Here is a 26012-nt window from a genome sequence, read left to right as displayed (position 1 = left end):
ACACGCCATACTCATACCGAAACGCTCATGTGAAAATGAATGTGGGTGTCAGGGATTTTTTTTTTCCCCTCCGTGAACTCCTCCTCCTCCTCACAGGCTTTAGGGTGCCAACTGAAGGTGTATTCGTTTCTTCAGATCAGGTTAAGACACTGAGCAGGCGGACAATACAACTCCAAAGTTCAGATCGATAAGAGATATCTATAAAAAAAGTTCTCATAGTGGGACATTGTCTGTGAGTAGTTTTCCCCAGCAGAGGGCAATGTAAACGTGTGTTACTGCCTATTCCCACACAGAGTGACCTGATTTAATTTAAACAAAGCAACTTTGTACTAGAGGCAGAATGTGTTGTGAAATAAATAATATTAACATGCTGTACGGAGGAGGATGCAAACACATCCAGCTTGTTATGCAAATCCAGGGCAATTGAGAACAATTAAAAATAATAAAGATAAATGGATAATTAGCACAGGACTGTTGTATTGGATTTATACTGAGACCTTCAACGAGGGCTTTTTTTATGAATTCTGTCACGTCAACGGCAAAAGTAATATAACTATAAATGGCTTTATAGTAGACCGGAAACACAGAAGCTGTGCTATACATTAAAATGCACGTGCAAACATTCACCCAGCCAAAGACGTAAAAACCCACATCCATCTCACAGGCGTAAACCACACACACAAGCACGCACGCACGCACGCACGCACGCACGCACGCACACACACACACACACACACACACACACACACACACACACACACACACACACACACACACACACACACACACACACACACACACACACACACACCTTAACATAAACCTGAGAAAACACAGCTTGACTTTTGCACATTGAAGCACTTCTCAGACAGATCTCAGGTCAGCAGATAAAGGATGAAGCAATAGTCCAAGCAAATATTTTAAGTGTCGAGGAAGTGCACGACCAGCCAGCATGTCAAATTAATTCTGCTTTGTATCCAGATCAAACACCTCGAGGAGGCTTTGTTGCTTTTCTCCCAGTTTATTGTTGTACCAGTTCAGCAGTAAAACATGGTTGAGACATTGGAGCACACTGTGGAACACCTTAGCCAGCTCTCAATAAATAGACCTTTTAAATATGACAGATTGTGTTACAGCAGAGGAATATAAACCTGAAAATGTCTAGCACACAGAACAAGATGCTTTGTACAAAGCTCCCCCCTCTCTCTCTCTCTCTCTCTCTCTGATAGTTCAGCTGGTTGTTGCTATAAAAATGTGCGTCAGGTACATGGAACCGCGTCAACTGATGAAATGTGTAGACATTTGAACGGGTCCAAGTTGTCGTTAATTGCCTCCCGCTTTCCGCGTGCAGCGTACATGTTGCACTCGTGAGGCACAAAGAGGCGCATCGGGTTTGAACTCGACATTCGTGTCAAAGCAGTTTTCTGTCAACTTTGTTTTTCTCAGAGTTTGCGAGCACTACCGTGTGAAAGAGAACAGGCAGCGTTACATACGGGAGAAAACACGACCCCAAGTGACATTCTAGGAAATAAATACAGCTCTTGCTTTGTTTGAAAAAAAAAAAAAATATTTACACGGTATTGTACATAGAAGAAATTTCAGAACATCCATCTGGGTCATAAAAAATATATATATATATAATAAAATCTACAGTAAAAGAATTAACTACAATAACAATTATTGAGATAAACAAAAGATTGTTGACTGTGAATGAATATACAGTACAATCACTGCTTTTAATGTCTTGTATACACAGTAGAAAGCACAAACATGAGTGTGTGTGTGTGTGTGTGTGTGTGTGTGTGCGTGTTTGTTTGTTTGTGTGTGCACTGGTGTCGGGGAGTTTTAATGTCGTTTTACACGACATCGTGTCGGCTTCAGGACAGCCGTAAGCGTGTAACGAGTCTCTCCCACACAGACGGTCTTGAACTCTCAAAGCGTTCATAAAAAATACATGCACTACACTTTGTAATCCACTCTCAATGTTTCAAATGGTGCCTGACAGCAAGAGGAAGCCCTTTCTACTTATGTGTGTGTGTGCGCGTGTGTGTGTGTGTGTGTGTGTGTGTGTGTGTGTGTGTGTGTGTGTGTGTGTGTGTGTGTGTGTGTGTGTGTGTGTGTCTCTATGTGAAGATGCTAACAGTCTAGTGGCAGCCACAAGCTCTGACCACCATGTTGCGGTATTTCTTGAGGATGACGTTGGAGCTGTCGTCGAAGTAGAGCACCGAGATGGCGTGGAGCTGTGTGGGCGCACAGCAGGGCTTAGGAACCGTCTCCGGGTTAATAAAATGAACCTGGGAGCAGGGGGGAGTTCAAATGTTAAAATTCATCATTACCACACGAATCAATGTCGACAAATGGTTAAAAAGGATGCGTCACGTACACTGACTCAAAGTACTGTGGGAATAAAAGCCTTTAAGCTGTCATCCCGTATCACATCACCGATGACAGTTTACTCTAAAAGACAATCTGCGTCTGCTTTGGATCATTAAATGCAGAAGTTCCAACAGCGGCGACATTGTCTTGACAGTTGATGAGATGATTAGACTCTTTACATGACTGCTGGGGTTTCTGTCTTTCATGGTTACTCACTAGGGTTTGCACAATGGCGTGGTTTGTGGCGTTCATGTAGGAGTTCAGCGGGAAGGCACACTCTCCCTCGCAGTAGTACGCCGCATAACCTTCTGGAGCGATGATCCAGTCCTGAGAGGGGGGGTGGGAGAGAAATTCAGCTTGGAGAACTGGGAAAGTGGGATTTTCATCCCCTGATGAGCCTTTTTCTAATGATAGATTATGTTGTAATTGCCCCTTTACTAAATAAACAGTAGAGTACATTGTCAGTAATTCAACTATGAATTTAAAGGTGCAAATATTGTCATTAGTTTTTAATCTGCCCATTTTTTTTCTTGATTAATGGTCTTTAAAATGTCAGAAGAATGTGGAAAAACGCAAGTGCTCAAGTGGAAATAGTTCAGTTGCTTGTTCTGGCTGACCAAAAGTCAAGTTTACTCCCTGAGAAGACAAAGCAAACCCGGGGCTTATTAAACCCTGAGCTTATTGCTCTGAGAGTACAGTTACCAGACACAAGAGCGCATCTTGTGTGGCAGCTGGACAGTGAGAGGACAAAGTTCAGAGAGATTTTAGTGAGCACATCCAGCTGGAAACAACACGCTCGGACTCAAGTATTATGTGGACCGATTCTAGTCCGCCATTTATCAGGATTCCTGGATAAGACTTGCAAACAGAAGTGACGGATTTAGGCTTCTGTTAGGGGCAAGCGAATTTGGGCTACCTGGGAGAGGAATGCTTTCCGTACCTGCCACCCCAAGTCTCTGAAGCTGACGTAGAGCTCATGCTTCTTGCAGGCCTGCTTCTGATCAGTACTGCTGTTTTCTGAGGAAGAAGACAAGAGAGAGATTTTTACATCAACACGTGTGCTATTATCCATTATTCAGCTCCAAGAGTGACTATTCTGTGGTCAGAACCCCAATTAGAGATGATAAAGAACAGACCTAAGCACAGCCAATATCCACATATAAAACATCAACATTTCAACAATAGCTGAAGGAAATCACCTCCAGATACAGCAGCAGTTTGGTAATTGTTTCAAATGAATGAGCCACCCTGCTTAAAAGGTCACTCTGCTGGGCTTTGAGTTTCCACTGGATGAAACAGATGTGCAACACAGAGTAGATTCGTCCCCCTTTTTTCATAACTCAAGTCTTTACTCATTCTCCCTCCTTTCTCTTCGCTCGTTTCAAACATTTCTTTTCCCCTTTACCCCGTCCACGTGTTAAAAAAAAGAAAAAATCGTCTGTTTTCTATCTAATGGTATCTCTCTCTCTCGCTTCCTCTGGTGACCTCTGGGGCTCTGCGCTACATTAAGTTCCTGAGAGCGGTTCACATTGGAAATGATCATGAGCAACTGGTTCTCATCATCCAGTTAAAGACCGCTGCTATCCAAAGTTCCAAACAGGCCCATTTGGCCCATGTGTTGTGGCCCCGGTTGCCCTACAGCGCAACGCAGATGTGTTCTTGCCATAAAAGCCTGCGCTGCCTCACCTCCACGCAGGGAACTTGGCCCCGACGGCTCTGTAATGCTCGTGCAAATAAACAAAGACAGCAGAGGGATTTTTGAAGCTCGGGCATTACAGTCTAATGTTTCAGCGCTTCACGTAAACACAGCCCTCTCACACCTCTAAAGCAAAGCATGCATCACGTGTTTTTGTCTTTGCAGGAATCCCATCGGGTCCAACGGCGTGCTTTTGTTGGCCCGGACGTATTGTGTAATCGTGGAAGCTTGCGTTTGCATGCCAATGAGTTTGCACTGTCAGTTTCTCATGTGGACCGGCCAGTCATCCTCACACACTCAACAACAAACGGAATATACACAAGCGTGAGTCAGCGCTGGCCGTATACACAACGCACACACACACACACTTTTTGCGTGTTTACCTGCCACACTGGCCACTCTCAGTGCCTCTTGGTTCTTCGCCCCTTTGGAGCGGTTGGGGTTACGCTGCTTGGCCCCCCCTTGCGCCGAGCGGATGCTTCGCAGGTGCACCTCAGTGGCTTTGAAGAAGGCCACCATGAAGGGCTGTTTATTCTGAGGCCCACTGCGACCGATCAGCCCCGCCACGCGAGGATTGATGCTCTCTCCTGCAGGGGGAGACAGAGAGACGCAGTTCAACAGGTGTTGGCGTCACACACACACATCTTGATTTTAGTCATACATGGCAATGCGCTTGAAATCGAATAAATGTGTGCCCACTCGGCGTGTCCGTGTATATTTTGCACGTGTGTGGTCTTTCTGCTTTTTCCTCACTGCGACCACACGTTTTGCCTGTTTCACAAATTTTTCCCTCCGTGAATTCCTTTCCCTTTTTTCCTCATCCCTTCTCCGCCTCTGAAATGCCGGGAACAAAACGTAACGCTGAACATCAAAGCCTCTCTCTACTTGTGTTGGGAGTGTGTGTGTGGGTGTGTTTGTGTTTGTGCATGCTCGTGCATGCGCTCTCCAGCAGTGTCTATCTACCTCTCGCATAGAAGAATGTGTGCCTGATATGTGTGGCAATGTGTGGTAAATCAAGGCTTCTGGTCGCCGCCGGCGACGGGATGTCCCGTGTGCCTGTCTGTGCATGCTCACCCATAACCCTTCGTACACACACACACACACACACACACACACACACACACACACACACACACACACACACACTCGTGGATTGGATACAGCCTCTCCAACACTCCCCTCCCACAACACGAAAGCAATACAGTGTCTGTTTTAATCACCTGACATGTAACATCCTGCCATCCAGAGAGAGATAATATTCTCAAACGGGCTCTTGTTTGTTGATAAAGTTTTCCACTGACTAACAGCCCGAGCCTTGTGATGACAAACTCCAGCTGAGATGTTATCCTTGGGATAACGCAGTGTGTTTTGTGAAAGCCTGCTGATGATGCTGAGGGTGTCACGGAGGAAGACGGGGATGAATGGCTGATGATGAATGACGAGGAGCAGGGTTTGATTTATCTTTGCTTTAGGAATGAATCAACTGATTCAGTCAGTGCATGTTGTATTATAATGCAGACCTTCAGGTTTGTTAAGACGTCACACCACCATCAACTTCACATCGCAGTGATGCAGTTCATTTGGATCTGTTTGATCAAGGATGCAGGTAACTGATTACATTCACTGTTGTTGTAATCATGCTTTCATTAAAGCAGTGTTCATCACTGCATTTTAAGTATAAATGCTATCAGCTATGCAAACCACACATTTTGTTTTAGACTTTTTTTTTTCCGTTCTGAAGCCTCGAATTCGACATTTCGGCCGTCGCCATCTTGGTTTTTGGCAACCGGAAGTGACCATATATGGACTATACAGAGGAGTGACACTGTGGTAGAGACGCCGTATAATATGGCTCTGGTAGCGACCTATCAATCACAAGGTAGCCACGCCCTAAAGCACACCCAGCTATTTTAAATAATTGGACCATAATTTACGAAGTGAACATCATGCAGTATTGAAGAAGACTTGAAACTAGCGATTGAGAGCATAAACTCATGTTTGCAATGTTTCCTGGGGTAATACATTTATTGAGAAATAGGGTAATTTTCTCATGAACTTCTTTACAACAGGTCTTCTATTTCCGGCCAGAGGAGTCGCCATCTGACGGCGTATAGAAAGAATGCAAGTTTAAGGCACTTGAGCATTGTCTTCACTTTTCAGAACCAGAGGTTGCCGCCTGGGCATAACTCGTGGTATTGAATTAGCGACTTTAACTAATACCTACAATACTTCTAATTAAGATATATATGCAATGCAAAGCAAACCAAATACAACAACAGCGCAATAAATCATATCTTTATGAATCTTATAATTCTTGTTTACACTGTCAGAAGGGTGTAAATGCATCTTCATCACCCAAGGAAGGGTTAAAAGAGGAGATGTCACAGCTTCTTATTGCGTCAGATCATTGGGGTTCAACACATGCAAACTAAAATAAGGTCTGCACTAGCTGGCCCACGATCACTACCTTGAGAATGATTGATTTGTAACACTGAGGCGTCCTCATGGTAGCCTACTTAATGGGGGAGAATTTCAATTCTGCAATTACTGACAAGATCTTTAATAAAACACGATAAACAAATGCTTGTTATTTGAAAACGTTCTATTGTATATAAGCCGCCATCCATTTCAGCTTCAAGTCCCGTCACGCCAAAGAGCACCTTCCTACGTGGCCATGGGAATACCCTGATCTGAGTGACACTCACCCTTTGTGCTCTCCAGGGCAAGCTGCAGACCCAGGTTCCTGCCAGGGTTCAGGACCCAGTGGTTACTGGTGGCCGTCACGTCAAACACCAACCAGCCCTCCTCTGCTGCCCAGATCACCCGAGAGTCCAGCAGAAACAGGTCCGACTCCCTGGAGAAGGACACAGAAGAGAAATTCACTTTTAAAAGTCAGAGATGAACAGAAGTCAACAGGGATTATATGCACAATTAAAAAAGATAGGTCGAAGCCATGGGATGGAGTGTAAAGCTAAGTGACCGGAGCGCAAAGTAATAGAGTGGAGAGAGAGGGAGTCGGAGGAGTGTGACGGAGTGAAACAAAGAGAGAGAGATGGAGTAAGCAAGAGAGCGAGGGAGGGAGGGCTCCAGATGGTGAGGCCCAGGGGAACACTTCATTTTCTTAATTGACAATAATGGCTTTATAAACGACGGGTCCTTTCATACACTACACACAGTCCATCACTGGCTGGAATTTTGTGGGAGAGCCACACAGCCAAAGAGAGAGATATAGCGAGAGAGAGAGAAAGAGAGAGAGAGAGAGAGAGAGAGAGAGAGAGAGAGAGAGAGAGAGAGAGAGAGAGAGAGAGAGAGATAGCGAGAGAGAAAAAAAACACAGCTGCGAAAGAGAGAAAAAACTGTGTGAAAAGTAGCAAGTGAAATAGTGCATATCCAATTCAGTCCTATTGTCCGACACTGAACTCTGGATTTTCTACTTTTTTACCATCGGAGACTAAAATCCCTTGTTCTTCATGTGGCCATTCATGTGTCCCGACCTATTTTCTGACTGGGCAGATAGTGTGTCACAGAGCTCTGGTTCATTCATGTACCCAGGCCCGTCTCTGGCAAAGGAATAAATGCCTGTGTTGTTCCCCCTGGACAAGAGAAACCTTTAGGAGGGGTTGAGGAGAGCAGGACATGGGCCATTCCTGAGTTACATACACCTTCTGCACAGACCAGATTACAGACACATGGGCTCAGACCTCCTTCGATTGAAGAAACTTCCAGATAAGGGCTACAATTTATGCTTTATTTTAATCACTGATGAATATCTAGATGTTTTAACAAAGGTATTATTGTCTATAAAATATGAGAAAGGCACAGATGTAAATACTGAAATGAACAATGGCTGAATTCCATTTAGCTGATGTGGGTTTGGGTCTTGGTAACGTGCATGCGCTTACATGGTGACGTTTAGGTATATTGTTTATTATGTTTGCCATCTTAGTTGGGTTCAAGTCATAGACCGTATAGAAGAAGTGGACTGTGGTTTTGAAGTCTTGAGTTTGGCGTTTGGCCGTCACCATCTTGGTTTTTTGAAACCAGTGAGCGGAGGTGAGTATATTTGGACTGTGGAGGAGTGACGTAGAAACGCTGTATACGGCTCTGATAGCGGTAGCAACCTGTCAATCACAAGGTAGCCCCGCCCTAAAGCATACCCTGCTTTATGGTCTATTTGACTAGCGATTGAGACCATAAACTCATGTGTACAATGTTTACTGAGGTAATAAATCAAGTGAGAAGTAGAGTTATTTTCTCATAGACTTCTATACAACCAGACTTCTTTTTGAACGAGAGGAGACGCCCCCTGATGGCCATTAGAGAGAATGCAGGTTTAAGGCACTTAAAGTAAAGCATTGGCTTCACTTTTCAGATCCAGAGGTTGGCGCCTGATTCAAGCGTTAATATGCTAACATTTGCTAATTAGCACTGAACCGAAACTTCAACGGAGACTGAAGGGAATGTCATTAGTTTTGCAGGAATTTGGTTTTAAACAAATTCAAGATAATTGAAAGTGTATTCCAGAGAGTTATTGCTTAGAAACATAAAAAAAGATCTACATGTTAGTTTGCGATATTGAAATTGGACATGATTGACGGACAAACACAATGCTCACCTATCAGTGTGTTCCTCCAACACCTGGTAGATGCTGATGCGGAAGGTCTCATTGTCAAAACGTTCGTGGATGAAGTCTTTATATATACGAAACTCAGCAGCAGTGACCGCCTCGCCCTCCGGGATCTGTGATAGGTCGAATCTGAACTCTCTGTGATGCCGCCGCACTGGCAGGAATTCCTTATCGTGCTCCACTGCAAAATGAAAAATGAAAAGTTAAACACTAAACCACAAAAATGAGACGGATTACAAAAAATGCTGCTTCTTTCCACATGAGCAGAACCTCAAAATGTGTGCAGAGAGACACAGAGAGTAAAGGTTTTCTGTGTAGTATTGAGTTGCATCTCACAAAGAAACAAAACGAAGTCTTTTCCTCTCCCATTTTCTACATATTATCCACACAGTCCATCAACCACAGCTGTCAGCGAGGAGCTGATAAAGCTTGTCAGACCGTGGGTCAGTCCCAGATTAAAAACATCTATAGATGTGCAGTACACATGTTGGCTTATGATTGAAACATTCATGAAGACCAGCACTAGGAGCAATGCATGTGGTGCACACTGAGCCATGATAGAGAGATGCAGGCGGACTCTGACAGCTTTATGAGCCCCTTTCTTCTCGCTCTCTTCCTCTCGTAGCCCCAGAGAGTCATGCAGTCTGCCCTTCATCTGGTTCTCATGAGTTGGGGGCTCCGTTGTTTGGTGCACCCCATCCCCGTCCCCTCCTCTCTCTCATCCCCACATCCCGGCTTTTCGAGCACCCCCCCCCTGCAGCCGGCAAGACGTGGCCCCCCTGACCCTGCTCCTCTCATGTCCCAGCAGGACATCCCAGGGGTCAGCGCCTTGTCTCTCAACATCTCCTGGCTGTCCCTTCACCTCCCTCTTTATCCACTGTCAGACAGACCGCCCACACGTATACAAACACATACATACACACTAAATCATTTATCGGTTGAAAACCATGAAAACACTACATCATCTACCCAGACCATCTGTGGCTTTTTGAGTTTTTTTAGTATAGCGATCCAAATTATATTATATTATTGCAAATTTAACCTTAGAGTTTTGGGGTCAGAAAAACAAGCCCTAGGCCTTGGGAAAATTTCATTTCATTTTTTTAAAATATCATCTGATATTTGTTTACCTGACATTTATATATCCAAATGATTGATTACATGAAACGAGAAAAAAGGTCAACAGTCCCTCTGAGGCTGTAGGCACAGCGGTGCTTTGAGCTCAATGCTCAAAATCAGCAAGCTAACATGCTAACAATTAAAATGCCAACATGCTGATGCTTACACTAGTTTTGCAGATATTTGCTCATACACCGTTGAATTTTAGACCTGATGATGAGGCTAGACAAAAAAGAGAAGTTATAACAGTTCATCCTATACGGGGAACATTACATTTCCAATAATTTGGCTACTGGAAAAAGAAAAGTCCAAAATGATTTAGGATTTATCGTCTGGAGACCACGAATGTTTTTACAACATTTCATTGCTGTTGCGATACTTCTGACTGACCAACAGACTGACAGAGACATCCCTCGAGCCATTAGAATGATTGTTTACTGTCCTAATACAGTCAAGACATCAACTGTATGAGGACAGCCCTCTCCAGCAGCCAACCATCGACCATCCACTGCCACTCGACAAGTTCTTTATCGGAGTCGACTGTATCTGAACTTAGGCAAGATCTTTGCCGAGCTATCGTCACACTAGTGCGCACACACACACATTACAATTCCAAAGAATTTTCTGACCACAGCGTACCAGCTGTTACTAATATAAGTGTGCAATGTTATGCGTGTTTCACTACACTTTCAGTGCGTGTCATTTCTTTCACTGCACACCTGCCTCTTTGTCTTCCTCCGCCCTCCTTTCCCCTCTTCACTCTTGTGTAGCTTTCCCTGTGGACTCTCTCCCCCTACACCCCCTTTCATTTATGTCTCTATTAAACCCAGTTGCTGAAGGACATTATACAAAAGGCAGCACTGAGAGATGATTGGTCCGAGCAGGAGTAAAAAAAGGATCTAGTTACTCTTCTATGGAGGGACAGCTCTTCTCTCTGTTGGCCATTAGCTTTGGGCTCCCACTGCTACGGGGGACACATTGGACTGGTTTGAAAAGCTGTTCAACTCTGGACACAATGGAGTTCGACTTATACCAATCTTTCTGTCCACTCCGTCAATCACAGCTTTCACCAAATCCCCCTCTTTCCAAGTGTTGCCCTGAACAACATTAGACTTGAACACTTGTCCACTGGTTTCCAGCCTTTTGGGCTTGTGATCAAATGTTCAAAAGATGAATATAATTAAGGAAGGACTTCTATTTTATTTATCCATCCAATTACTTCACGTCTCACACATTCTCTTGTTGCTTGGCTTCTTCTTCCACCACACCAGGGACCTCTCCCTCCTCATGCAGCTGAGCGCAGGTGCACTTCCTCTGGGGAGAAAGCCAGCCCTGCCGCCCCTTCACTGTAAAAGCTCTTTATTTTTCGCTTGTGAGAACAGCTGGATGCCGCGGTGCAACTCCCACACTAACTATTTCTCTCGCATCGCTTTCCATTTCCACTCCTCATTGTATGAATTTCATCTCTACAGTTTGGGAGAAAAGGAAAGTGTAGCCCACAGAGTGTATCGCCTCTGCCACAATTTTGTCTCTCTTTCCATTATGGCAGTATGGCAGCCATTAGATGAGGGGGAGAGGCACAGTCAAAGCCAAGCGGGTGCATTTATGACTTCCTCTGGGAGGATGTGAGTAGCCATCGCCCCACCTGTGTCACATGCGCACACCACAAACACACCCTCTCATGGCTTATGAGCCCTTCATTCTGAGGAGACGGCGTCCGGATCGGTTGCTGCTGCTCCTCACACACACACACACACACACACACACACACACACACACACACACACACACACACACACACACACACACACACACACACACACACACACACACACACACACACACACACACACACACACACACACACACATAAACAGCTATCACAAAGTGTTTCCTGTGAAGCGAGCGGCCTTGTGCGTCACAGCACGGTAACTCAATCATTATGGCTTTCTGTAATCCATAATTAGAGATGCAACAACACACACATGCAAAAGAGACAAACACATACACACACACACACACACACACACACACACACACACACACACACACACACACACACACACACACACACACACACACACACAGTGAGCTGCTTTTATCATTTGGTCTGATGCCTGATTTGCTTTTCATACAAACTGCTGACGGTGCATAGTTAGCCCACATTATTTGAGTTGTGTGGGCCACACACGTGCACGGCAGCGCACATCAGAGATGTTGGGGATGATGACGACCTCTCGGTCCTTTAAACCTATAGAGCACCTGGTCACCAGAGGGTTACTACGGTGTGAACACTGCGTTAGCATCTTTCAGGATTTATGCTTTAAGGCCTACGGCTTCCTCATCACGTACTTCAATACCGAGAGTCTCTGCCTGCTAACAACTCTGATCTTTTTCGAGAAAATAATCAACAAACATTTGAGGTTCACTATTTTAGAGCCATTTTTTTTATTTAACTATATATTATACATATTTTTTAGTTATCAAAATCCATCTCAACATGTCTGTTTTGTATGTTATACTACTTACAAGTATTGTTATTGTAGCCAAAGCATTGTAGAGCTTATTTCTCTTGCCACAAAAAACTAAATATATATATAAAGTGGGTGACGTGTTCCTTCATTCCCATGATTATGCCACCGCCGTTTGTTGTTCACTATCCTACTGCTGTAAAAACCCGCTAACGCACCAAATATGCAGCTGAAAATGGTCCCCCAAAAATACACTATTTACTCCTGTTTGAGTAACATTTGCTAAAATACTATAATTCTCTTTTGTGAAGGGAAATCATCTAGCCTTTTAAAAAAAGCTAAATCTATTCTTTGATAAGAACAAATGCAGCATGAGGCCACTGACAAGCTGAGGAATTCAGAAAGTATTCAGAGACGTACTAACACACTGTTGGTTTTAGTTTTATGGAACTTTCAAAAATATAACCATCCTGTAACTCCCTTTTCTCTCTACTTGTATCTCCCTCTCTTCCTCCTCCTCCCTCCCTCCACCTCCTCCTCCCTCCCTCCACCTCCTCCCTCCCTCCCTCCACCTCCTCCTCCTCCTCCTCCTTTCTCCCGGGCCAGCAGACCTAAGACACTTCTCCGACACCTCAAGCTCCGGAGCTGCAGCGGCCAAAACTGACGGCTCGTATTAGCCCAAGCGTCTGTTCGGCACCCTCACACCTCTCAGTCCAGCCTCGCACGCTTCCGCTGCTCTGCAGGAGGGGGATCTCACCCCTGGCACCACTCTCACTTCTCTCAACCGACAGCTTCAGCCCCCCTCCCTCCCTCCTTCCCTCCCTCCCTCCCTCCTCCCATCCCACCTTCAGTTCTCTTGAGATAACTGTGCAACCATTATCTGCACCTCATTCTGCATCCCTGTAGAGCCTATTAACTCTAACAGCACACCTGATTCACAAACCAGAAACTAGGACAGCGATAAGTCAAATTGGGGTCAGATCATTCCATATGGAAGTAAATGAAGCGGACTGTAACACTACATAAAGTCGTGCAAAATTGATTGATGCACCATAATAATCTGTCTTCCTTTCAACCACGTTTTAAGCACAGTGTTGGGAACAAGTAAGTCATAGTTTCCATAAGCTAAATGGAGAGTGGGGAAGAAAAACGGAGTGCAAGGAAGGGGCAGAGTGCTCAAGATGTTTATCCTATAAAGAGTACAGAGGGTTTGATCTCTCGGGTACCGGGTGACTACCCACAGTAGGGCGATTACCACGTTAGGAAACATCCTGCCCACTGACGACTACTGATGACATCATGCCTGTGTGATGTATTTGTGCTGCTGCGAGGCCTGACAGCGCTGGCTCCCTGGGAAAGGGTCAGCGGAGTTTCATGCTATAACTTACCGACACTTAACGATCATTAACTCACCGCAGCGTGTGTGTGTGTGTGTGCGTGTGTGTGCATGATCACGTGCACACGCCTTTGAGCCTGTGTGCAAGTAGAAGCAGTAACCACAGGAAGAAGAGTCTTTACATTTAAGACTTGTGGTCAAACAAAACCTTTCGGAGTTTTCTAGCTTGAGGGCCAATGAGAGGTCTGAGGTTATACTCTGAGCAGCTTTGGTGACCTCTCGCTCTCCCTCTCACAGCAGCCATCAAACATGCTCGCCCCTCTGCACCCGTAAACTGTAGTGCTGGGTTCCACCTCATGCTTCGCTGGGCATCATGGACCAGAGATTTATACTGGATACGCAACAGCCTGGAACTCACAGGAATGTGTCCGACTGTAGAGCCTCCACCTCAGTCCTTGACAGAGCAACCGGCGCGGCAGCTGCGCTAAAGGGTCGCTCCATCCGAACCACAAATGACCTTACTGGTACCCTAGCCACGCAGAATAATTTCATTATAGAAAACACGCGTGTTCGCTTTCTGGCAGAGAGTTAGATAAGAAGAGCGACGCCACTCTCATATCAATCAGCTGGTTAGCTTAGCTTAGCACAAAGCCTGACTCGGTCAAAATCTGCCTACCAGCACCTCTAAAGCTTCCTAATAAACAAGTAATATCGTGTTTGTTCAATCCGTGCAGAACAGTGTCAAAAACGACAATTTGCAGGGTTTTATGTTGCCAGGCAACCCGTGGAGACTCTAATAAGCCAATCCCTAATAACATAACACCCTGTAAAGAAACCCAAACTGTACAAATTAAAACAAATGAAACGTAACGTGTTAATTAGTGAACTTGAGAGGTGCTGGGAAGCACATTTTGTTTCCTACAGATGCATTCAGGCGAAGTCTTTCCCTTAGTTTTCAGTCTTTGTGAAGTTAAGTTATCTGGCTGCTGGCAGACAAGAGAGTATTACCAATCTTCACGTCTAACTCGAGGCTTCTTTGATACCATTAGTGGTACGTTTTATGTTTTTTAATGTATGGGATGAACCTCTTCTTTACTGTAAGCCAAAGCGGCGAGTCTGAAGAGCCCATTCTACGGTGATTGAAGGTCCTGCAGGACAAATTGAGTCATCTCCGAGATTGGAAACTTCTACTTCATCATGTTCCCTTCAGAGGCCTGTCAGGGGAGATTGGGCTTTAGTGAAAGGCAACCGGTGACGACAAAGAAAACCACATCCTAAATCTTCAGCGGCCATTGTTCTGTGGCGTGATAGAATGTGTTGAGAGAAAGGGATGAAGGGGTGTGGACAGATCTGTGCCAAGCAGCGAGGCATCTCTCTGTGCTAATGCCACAGTAACCATCTGCACTTCCTCTTAACTAAAAGGATAAAACAACTCGGAGACGTGGAACCACAGCCGTTCCGTTTCCCCCCTCGCACTCTTCCCCTCATCCCCTTGTTTTTTCATGTTCTTTAATTTTGTGGCCACAGGGGCCACACCCTCCTCGACCAGCCAAGCCGCCTCTTATTATAGACCTCAGGAAAATTCACATACAATACGCACATTGGCACAAAGAGACACACACATTTCCCGGTGTCTACATTAAACTTTTTTTTTTACAATTTCCTCCTGCATCCCAGAACGGCATCATGGGCACACATGACGGGCACATTGGTGCCCTGATTTTGAACAGCTTGTTGTTTATTTTTGTTTAATTACAGCCTGTTGTTTTTTTTTTTTTTTTTTTTTTTTTAAATAAACAAAATAGCTTTGGAGGAAACACAAGAGGAAACGCAGCTGTACGCTTGCCTAAATAAACAGATAACTGCCACATGCAGTTCATATTCCACGCTGCACAGGCGCAGAATTTCATCACTTATTAAAATCACTTACATACAGTTGTTGCTTGACTTTTACAAGCTTTGGTTTGGCTGTTGGAACCTGTTGAGGAATCTGGTCGGCATTACGGGCTTCCGCTAACGCAATCTTCCGCTAGGACAACTAACACACATCACACGGTGCAGCTGGTGGCTGGGCAGGGTAAGTGGCACTAAAATAGTGTTTTCCATGCACAAACACACACGTAACGAATACTCTGAAGCACATTACTTTCCCACAAGGAAAAGGAATAAACACAGAAATGCACTCGGTTTAAAGAAATGCATACAGGAAGGCATACATTCCTGATCCACCTTTCCCCTTCTCCTCTCTCCTCTCCTGCTCCTCTTGTCTCCTTCCTCCTCTCCCCTGTGCCCTTTCAGTGCCCCAATACCAAGCAAAAAGTGCTGTATTTGTTTTTGCAGCAGCGGAGCCGTTGGTCCCAGGATCTCTGGCTGCGCTCTGGCCCACATCTGCTCTCTGGGCTTCACTGCTTGGTACCCGCCGTCACAGAAGTGCAGGGGAGTCTTATGGGCTGCCGGTCACTGATAAGGCAAGGCCAAAGTAACCCAGATGAAAGAGAAGTGGCTAAACGGGTGGGAATATTATTCATTCTGTTATCTCACAGCTGACTTTAAAGTATCAATGCTCTCTCTATGCATTTTGCAGTGGTCGCATACTGTCTAAAAGGACAAATGATGTGAGTTTAACACCAAATTCAAGCTACGTTTGGAGACAAACCAAATAAAAAGTAAGAGCAGGAGAGTGAAATCATTAGAGAAACTAAAGCGAGCCCAACATTCCTGGCAGCGAAGGAGCTCCGTCCATCACAAAGCTAGAACGCCCGCTGCTTAGTACATCTGGGCCTTTTGACCACTTGCCACATTGTCAAGTCCCACCCGCAGAGTGTTTCATCATCCCTCACAGCAAGTGCCTTAGCCTGGCCAAGAGCACAGAGGCTCTGCTATGTACATCCAGATGTCATTCTGGACTCCTGGGTTCAACAGGTGAATCTGAGAGACAATAAAGGGAAGAAAGAAACCAGCGTTTTCCTGGATCTCTTTGGCTGAGGACTTTGTAAAGCTGCCTGAAGCTTAAGAGAGATTCTTTGTCTCCATTTGTGCTATTTATTTCCACACCAGACTTCAGCGTAATACATCAAACTGTGGAGAGCATTAAGAGAAATTACCTGACAGGAAGGCTATCTGTACCAACTGTTACATTCCTCTGCTTTTGCTCACTCCATGTCCAGCAGAAGGCAATAAAACATGCACTCAATAACACTAATTAGCTCCAGAAGCATTCCTGTTGGGCAAAACAAAAGAGTGTGTGCGTTTCACTCCACATACGAGCACGCGTACACACACATGCATGTGCTTTGGGTTCACTAGGAGTGTATACAGAAGCGATTATATAAATCTAAGGGAGGGAGAAAGGCGTACGAACAGTGTCAAGGACAGGCTGCACACAGTGGAATGACTGGCCTTCAACACTGCTAGTGTTTTCGTTTTCTCTTCCTCATGTGATGAGAACTCTAACATATTAGGGGAAGCAGCTTCTAGTGTGAGACACAGAGAACGAGACGGACAAGTCCATCAGCTCAACGACGGACAAAAGAGTGTGTGAGTGGGTTTATGGGAGAGGGACGGAGTGAGGAATGAAGTAGAGAGGAAGGACAAGCTGTGTTTTTGGGTTCAGAACAAAGTGTGTGTGTGTGTGTGTGTGTGTGTGTGTGTGTGTGTGTGTGTGTGTGTGTGTGTGTGTGTGTGTGTGTGTGTGTGTGTGTGAGAGAGAGAGAGAGTATGTATGTGTGAGAGAAAGAGAGAGAGAGAGGTGGGGAGTGGAAAAACACACAAAAGAACTTGAGAAAGTGTTGAAATGGTTTATGTCTGGAAGCACGGGAGGTTTAAACCCCTGGAGGTAGAGGGCCAGAGCAGGAGGTTGGAGACTAAACACCACACCACACCACTGGGACCGTATGATAACTCACTAATTAAAACTGGGAGGCCAGTGCTGATAATCAATACTGTTTGTTCAGGAGGGTAGGGAGGGAAATTTGGTATCAGATGGTCCTGCGTGTGGGACGGATTGGAGACGGGGCCAGACGGTGATGGTGGAGGTCGAGATGAGTTGGACTCTGAAAAGATAAAGTTTCTCTGCACAGCTGCTCTGGCCTGCAGCGAGAGGGAAACATCTGCATTAACCTCAGCACCACGTGAATAGGAATGCGAGGAGCACCAGAGAGAATGGTGGGGAGGGAATGAACGGGAGATACGAGAATAAAGCTGCGTGCCTCTAGCGTGACTGCAGCGTGACACAACTGCTTTCCGAGCACTGCGAGTGTGTGTGTGTGTGTGTGTGTGTGTGTGTGTGTGTGTGTGAGCCGGTGACACAACGCTGCCAAAGCCTCTAATAAATCCAAACTAATCTAGCAGTTGGACATTGCAGCTCAGGTCTCCGTCGCCTTCCTGTCAACGCGTTCTGTAGAGCAGAGACGACTGGCAGACTCCTACGGGAGCAGACGGAGGGGCCGTGAATGGCGGAGGGCCAGGTGGTGCCCTGTCAGGTCACCAAGGTAACGCAGAGGATAATTACCTGCTAGTGCACTGACTCACGCAGCCAAGGCTGCTCTGATAGCTCTCCCTTCTCCGATCACAGCCTCCACTCACCAGTTAAATAAGGGCAAAGCTTTCGACACGACACAATGCTGAAACTAAAAATTGGTCACCGTGTGCAACGTCGTGGCTCGAATTTGGTGAGATAACGAGCAAAATGTTACATAGTGGAACAGTGAGAGACAGAGAGCTGAGGAGCTTTGTTTGTGTGCTGCTTTTCAACTCCGTTTAGTGAAATGTATCACATCTGGTGCAGATTAACAGCAGCAACACAGCAATTAAATGCACCCGGGTATAGCGCACTTTTGTTTCTTTCAATGGCTTGATACTTTTTCAATACTTGTAATTTACAACGTCGTGATGGCAATTGCACACAAACTCTAATTATGTATGTTTTGAATTACAGCCTTGAATCTTTAAAAAGTCTGCTGATATTCTATATGCTCTCTTTTTGTCAACAAATTATTCAGGATCAGAAACGGTTTATTGCCAAGTAAGCTTTACTTGGTGTTTGGTGCACGACAATAAACACAGAGCAATAGGATAAAGAAAACTTACAATAGAATATGATAAACAAACAAACAATATAAGAGTCTGTTATTAAAGTGTTGAATGTCTAATTAAAGTGATTTATTCCCTTTAAAGGATTTACCGTTTCAGTAGAAACAAATGGGCTTTGGGCTGAATGCCAGAGATTAAGAGAGTATTAAAGTGACAGGCAATATAATAAAATAATGTGTTTATTGTTGCTTTGTTATCCTTTAACTTAGAACAATATCATGATAAGATCGCTGATGATGAATAAGCCATATACTTAATTAAGGACCAGCCCAATAGGTACACACACACACACACACACACACACACAAACGTTTCCTGACACTCACCTCAAGCTACGTTAATCTGTGCCAGACTGCAAGAGTACAGACAAAATAAGGAAGCGGTGACTAACACATCTCATGCTTACATTTTACTGTAAAAGACTACAAACCCCTCCACCCACACAAACACAGGTGTTGATGCTGCTACCGTTTCAGTCATCCAGGATGCAAATAGCAGACGTCCAAGTCACAGCCGTTTCCTGTGGCCTGGGAGGTGGAGATGGGAATTTCAGGTTGGGGCGTTGTGAGTGTTTGTGCGTGTGCCTGGATGGTGGCTGGCCTGAGAGAGAGAGTTTAACTTGAACTGAACTGAACTGTAGTGGAGCACTGGCAAAAGAAGCGGCCAAAAACCCTGGAAGCTGTGGTTTGTTAAAGAGGAAATGCCTTAATTCACAGTGGCTGAGGGCTAATGCTGCCAGAGACCACTGGGACTACATTAAATAATAGTTACAAGAAGGATGCGTGTGTGTGTGTGTGTGTGTGTGTGTGTGTGTGTGAGCATAGATGTGTGTGCAGACAGACAGATTTATATAAATGTGACAAGTGACATGTTAGAATGCCCAATTTTATTATTTTATTTCCGTAGGTCTTTTTTATACTTTTCTGTCGCCAACTTGAGGGACGGGGAATGTGCGTGTTGCGTTCACTTGCTGGCGTGTCATCCCAGCACGTCCGGCACACACCCAGTGCCACGGGTGACCTGTGTTTCGTGTAGCAGCGAACATTCTGAATGTATGCTGTAAGCCATTTACACAGCTGGGCTTTTAAACTGAGGTGACTCAGTGAGAGGACGTCGCTGGTCTGGGGTCTGTCCCAAAGCCCCACGCCCGCCTTAGCTGGCAGCAGGACTGGAGTGTGCAACACTCACAGAAAGCTGACAACAAAGTGTAGCAGTGGCACTCAGGGAGGAAGAGGAAGAGCAAGTCAAATCTTTTTAAAAATAGGAATATTAAGTGTGGTGCACTGAGATGTAGTCGATGAGTTAGTTTATCACTGTGGCTTTATGATGCATCCATAGAAAAATTAAATATATTCTTGCCATAGTATTCAGCCTTATATACAATTAAAAGTGCACAAAAGCAGGCCTCTCAGGAAGCAGCAACCAGTGTACAAAGTCTGAGTAATGTACCTTGGCACGGCAGTTATGGAGACATGCAGAGCTTTGAGGGACAGTTTTTAAATAAAAGCCACACTCATTTTGCTCTCAGACGACCTAAATAAGAAAACAAACCCGCAATGAGCAAATGCGGAGAGGAAGGAATTTTGGAAAGGAAATAGTCAATCCATTCGATAGCCATCGCTTACTTCTCTGTGTCTCTCTCTCTCTCTCTCTCTCTCTCTCTCTCTCTCTCCTGTGAAGGGTAATGACACAGATTAGTATCTGCTGTTTTGAATCAAGCTGCCTGGACACACATTTGATGAGAAACCTAACACTGAACCCTACTGACAGATGCAACACGTGGCAGATTCAATGACAAAATGCCCACTTTATATCTACATGAGTGATGCATTTTTAAAACACTGCACATGTGCCATTGTGAGGAAGACTCAGCCTGGACAAGTGCCATCAGTAATTACATTACCCACAAGACTCAACAGGAAAAAGCTGTGTGACTATTCTTTTTCATGATCCATCTAATATATTAAATTAAATGTTCTCTCCAGCTGATGTGACCCATCTTTCCTCTCATTCTCTGTCTGCTTTAAGCATCATCCTGGCAAAAAGAAATTTGACCGAGTCCCAACCATCTGTCGTCTGTCTTTCTCTCTTTCAAAAGCTCCCTTCTTCCTTGTCAGCTTACTGTGGCCCCGGTCCTCGACTTTGCGAGTCTCTGTGGTCAAATCCATCTGTGTCACAGCCTGTCAGAAATAGTCACAATGCAGCAGCTCCCGCAGTAATTACACAGTGCAGTGAGTGGAGGAACCAGTGTCACCTCCCTCCCTCTAGCCAAGACACTCCAACAATGATCTTTCCAGGATTGAACGCAAACTTCAAACCCCTCGGAGAATTTCAAACATTTAAATGCAGAATACCTGCTCAGAATTGCATTTGCTATTTTCTCTGCCAAAATATAGCAAAGGTTAATACACTAAAATGAAACACAGGTACTTATCTGGAACATGAGGGGGGCAACGATGTGTTTATCCATCTATAAATCTGACACCGCCTGCTAATGTTGGGATTATTTGCTCTTATCAAACTCTGATTGTTGCTGACAGCAATAAAATTGTCAGACTGTTTGATTTCAATAAACATTATCATGAGATAAGCACATTGGTTCCGGGAACAACATTTAACAACCACATAACGAAACAAAACTATTGAATGTGAGTGATGTGCCTCTCACAACCCAACAGTGGATAATGTGACCAACTGAAAATAACTTTTCCGAGTGTCTAAAGGGATGTCTCCAGATTAGAGTGGAGGGGAGGACCCAGTGCACTTTGAACCCATTCTACTGTTGACTTACTCATTCTTTAGATAACACATGGTTGACATATTAGCTGCTGGCTGGTTCATCATCTGCAGCACCTGGACATTAGCTGGTTGCACAGCTGTTTAACAGAGACGGACACTGGAATGTGATACTCTTGGTATTGTTATTATGTTGTAAAGGTGGTTGTTGTGCTGGTCTCCTGTGTGTGCATGTATCAGAAAAATACAAGTGGAAGTAACAAGATAAAAACCAACAACTATCACCTTTGACTCGTATATCCTTTGACAGAATGATGGGTCCTAAAAACCAACAGTGTGTTTACTGCAAGTATTGCTCTCAAGTTGTTGCAGTGGCCTGTAGAGATGTAGCAACAGATTTAACAGCAGCTACAGAAACCCTCAAACCAACAACGTAAAAACAGTGAGTGTCGGAAAATCATTCATATTTATATTTTAGGCACCTCTAATGTCTCTGTCAAAAACAATCACCTAATGACTAAAAATACAGTTTAGTGTGGTATTTTTTTATAATAAAAATACTATTATTCAAATGTTTCATGAGAATTAAGACTGACTGGACTGAGTGGTGCATAACAGTGACTTTCGTATTTGTCATCATCTACGTCTATAAATCCTGTAAAATTGTATTTTCACAGTTTTTGGTGAGAGAATAAGAAGCCTACCCAAGTTGACAAAGCTCATGACCATGTCAGCGTCGTTCAAGAAGTTGTTGTCTAGCATGCTGGCTATCGGGGGCCCCTGGGTGGTGAAGACGGGCTTGTAGGGGTAGGAGTATCTGTCCTCGTCCCCCTCTGTGGACATGGCGTTGTACAAGTCCAACATAAACATCGGGGCAGCGTTGTGCTTTCCGTGGAGGTGGGGTCGCGGCCGGTGCGGCAGCCCCAGGATCGACAGGATCTCCCGCTGCATCTCTCTGCGCTCCTGGCTCTTCAGCCGACGGTGGATGAAACTGGAGTGGAACTCGTTATCCAACGTAAAGTTCGTAAAGGCGGTGTCCGCGAGGACGCAGTAGCTCCAAACCAAGAGCAAAGCGGGAGCACGTCTATCCAGAATCGGTGCCATGGTACTCGCCGTGCGTAATTGCGCTCAGTTCTGTTCGCCGAGACTCTGGGGAGAAAATGGATATTGAACTTGTAGCAACAGGCGGCCTGTGTTCAATATCCAACGTCAGGTACGGACCCTCATGTTGAGGGGAGTGCTCCCAAATGAAACACCAACTGCACTTCAAAAGTCCTTTTGTTGATCGGGTTTCTGGGCAGAAATGTGCTCGCGCGGACTTCTGTCCTCATCCGCAGCCTGCGGCCAACAGCTACCAACTGTAGTGCAGCGTGCAACTGCAGAGAGGAGGCTGCGGGCAGACGCGTTTCACCGGGAGAGACACGGACAAGTTGTGAGGAGGCGCTGGGAGCTGGGAGGAGCAGGAGAGAGAGGGGGAGAGGGAGAGAGAGAGAGAGCGAGAGAGTGTGTGTGAGAGAGAGAGAGAGTGTGTATGTGTTGTGGTTTCTAATGGGGACAGAGCGAAGTTGGCCTTTGTTACCAGTTGAGAAAGACTCGTGGCTGTACGAATAAAAAAAAAAGGATCAGGAAGGGATTTGTATCATGATGCTCCAGTTTATGATAAAAGCACATTTCGTCATTCCTTTCCCACAATTCCTAGGGCCTGCGTGTTTGTGTGGATTCAATAATGACAGATGTCCGGACAGTGACAATAGGCCTTTCAGTGTTAGTGTGCTTATGGAAAATAACAGACTACATATGAGTCAGTAATTATTTGCCTGTGTGGGTGAGTATACTTCATTACTGGGGGAGAGGTTGCAACATGCAAGTTGTAACCTCACTGCCCTCAGCGATCTGCAGGTGCACTCTCTGAATACCTTGGTTCATGGTAAAAGTCGGCCGTCTTTTGATGTCAAAGGGGCAGTATCACAGCCTCGCCACGGCCATTTCACGCTGCATTTTTGCAGATATCCAAGCTTCCTATCCCCACTGCTGGAGCAGGAAGTTTGTGACAAAGGCGGCGGTGCGCAGACAGAGAGCAGGGGTGCAGATGTTTGGCAGCTGCTTCATCCCTCCATCTGCCCCTCCTGGCCCCAGCACCTCTTAAACACCACACTTTAATGGAACGCTCCTGACCCTGTTGGGCGACGCAGGCGGAGGGATTTTCAGATGCACTGCTTTATCTAGACAGACCTCCGAAAAGATTTTCACTGCGCAGGGAGTGGAGTTTTAAAAGCCTCTGTAGTTGAGATGTTTTAGGGCTATACGGCTTGCCAGGTGATTTTTACGACAATAAAATTAAGACTTCAATGGCACAGCAAGAGAGGCTGCCAGACGACTTAAGCTATGATTGCAAACAGAGGAAGGGAAAGGAGGCAGAGCGTGTCTTGGGGTCTTCTACACTTAGCTCACCTTCCTGCCCATTTAATGTGGTTGTTCTTGCCTTCAAAGGCCTTACACTCCTCTTTTTTTCCCAATGACAATTCAACATGGCTTAAAGCCTGAAAGCTTACATGGCCTGCCACGTCTCATTCTGTATATCTAATCCTCTATTTGCTTTTAAATGGCCTTTCAGTAGTAGCCTGTAACATATAAACATTTCTATCCGGTGCCTCAGATAGAATCAGCTAATGGCCGCAGGTGTTTACATTACAGCAGTTTCCGACAGGGGACTTGAAACGGTCCTGGTTTCAGTTATAACTATACATCTTCCCCTCTTTCTCTCTCTAACTCTCGCTGTCGTACACTCATTCTCTTGCTGTAAGGTTGGTGAGCCCCCCCCCCCCCCCCCCCCCCCCGGTGCTCCTGCAACAACCACAAGCCCTTGGCTCAGTTTGTGCCCAGAGAGGGACTGACGATCCTGGGGCAGAATAATAGGAACAGACCCCCCTTTGTTTGGGCCTCCATGGGCCTGATGACAGTCACAGTAAACAGTGGGCACAGGCTGAGGCCAGGCTGGGTGAGCTGCACTGAGGGGCCTTCGACAAGGAAAACTAAAGCAGAAAATCTAAACAAATGGCGTTTGAACCTTCAGTCGACGACACACACAGCTGAAAAAAAAGCAGCCGAAAGAATGGACGTGATTTCTCTCAAGTATTTCACACTGAACTCAATATTTTGTCTGAGTTACAGACAACCACTGACATATTTAGACGTGCAGTGATTCACACTTTCAAGACGATTAAGTAGTAAAATAAAGCATAGGCTAGACTGATAATGGCTGCCCGGCAAATTAAGACAGTGGACACATTTCTTCCAGCAGAGCCAGTCGAGTAAATCACTCGAGGGCAGAACTGTGGAGAATTGGACAGCTGTATAACCGTGACTATGATGTGTTATACTACAAGGGCTTATAAAGGTGAGCTCACAAAACGTTTACATGTCATATTTATGATCGGTTGCTTCTTCCTGTTCTCTGTCGGCTGTATTTGTATCTTAAATTTAGCTCAAATTCAGCATTTTGCCCCGGGGACTTTGAGTGCACACATACACTCTTCCCACAATGATCTAAGACAATCGGCACAAATACACACCTCCCCACTCCAACAGGTTGGAGCACGATACTAAGCTCCACAGGAGACCACACAGCAGAGCAGCGAAACCCCCTCTTTCAACCCCCCACAAGAGACACAAGATAACACTTTTCATCTCCACATAACATCCTTCTCTCTTTCTCTTCTACGGTAAGAGTTGGTGCCTTTTCCCCTCTGCCTGCTTATCTCTATTTAGGAGCTCAAAGCACGCGGTCAGAGGTCAGATTAATATTTATTTCATGTGTTGCCTCAGAGAGCAGCAGGCAGCAGTCCTTTGAAGGCCTGTGTACGCGGGGGGGAGCGGCTGAGGTTCCGTGGAGGGGGGTCTGACCAAGCAGACCCACAGACGATACAGTAAAACTTTTTTTTAGGGTAAACTGACCCTCAAATGAAGCAGTGTGAGGTCGGGGTGCAAGGACAAGAGAGGGTGGAAGCACATTTTTCCCTCCCCCCCCTCCCCACCACCCTGTCTGCCTATCCTCTCCGCCCTTGTCTACATTTTTGGTGTAACCCCACTGTGTGCACTGCACAAACCAGCGGCCTGTTAAAACAGCCAAACCAGGTGGAGCTGAGCTATTGCAAATGTCCCCCTTCTGGTGTCTCACACTTCCAGAGGCCTCGTGAACATATGAGACGCAGCTGTGAGACAGGCAGAAGAAAGAGAGGGGGTGGGAATATGAAACAGCTTCAAAATAGTTCACTTTGCGAATTCCATTTAGGTTTGGGGTCTGATAGCATTTTACACAACGTGGATCCATTATTGAACTATTGAATCCAGGTGCTCTCCCCCTTACCACATCTATTTAGTTTAGCATGTATTCAAGTTACACATCACTTCCTCTAAAGAACTAAAAACTCAAGGTTTGCCAGGTAGATTACTTATTTAGCGTTCTAACTATTTGTTCATGCTCAGTACTGACGGCACAAATAAGAGGAAATAGATCTATAACTATAACTATAACTAAGATTCAGACCCAAATACAAATTG

At 45.2% G+C, this 26012-nt stretch overlaps 1 protein-coding gene across 1 annotated transcript; it reads right to left on the bottom strand.

Moving 5' to 3' along the window:
• Nucleotides 1-1027: 1027 nt before the first annotated feature.
• Nucleotides 1028-22786, bottom strand: bmp7b (bone morphogenetic protein 7b). The gene is made up of 7 exons (XM_079167074.1): nucleotides 22157-22786; nucleotides 8688-8880; nucleotides 6778-6926; nucleotides 4456-4659; nucleotides 3317-3393; nucleotides 2593-2703; nucleotides 1028-2294 (listed from the first exon to the last, which is right to left on the bottom strand). Exons 1-7 carry the CDS (start codon nucleotides 22554-22556, stop codon nucleotides 2145-2147), a joined length of 1284 nt encoding a protein of 427 aa, XP_079023200.1. The 5' UTR covers nucleotides 22557-22786; the 3' UTR covers nucleotides 1028-2144.
• Nucleotides 22787-26012: the final 3226 nt, after the last annotated feature.

This window comes from Pholis gunnellus (assembly GCF_910591455.1).
Source record: "Pholis gunnellus genome assembly, chromosome: 2".
Classification (NCBI taxonomy): Eukaryota; Metazoa; Chordata; class Actinopteri; order Perciformes; family Pholidae; genus Pholis; species Pholis gunnellus.
This window is presented reverse-complemented; position numbering and strand designations above follow the sequence as displayed.

What these genes read in the sequence shown, in the direction of transcription:
- bmp7b (XM_079167074.1), bottom strand. Translation starts at nt 22,556, where the DNA reads ATGGCACCGATTCTGGATAGACGTGCTCCCGCTTTGCTCTTGGTTTGG. An exon ending in TGCCCTGGAGAGCACAAAGG is followed by an intron (nt 4,660 to 6,777) that starts GTGAGTGTCACT and finishes CTCCCCCTGCAG; the next exon opens with GAGAGAGCATCAATCCTCGC. An exon ending in TCAGAGACTTGGGGTGGCAG is followed by an intron (nt 2,704 to 3,316) that starts GTACGGAAAGCA and finishes CCCCCCTCTCAG; the next exon opens with GACTGGATCATCGCTCCAGA.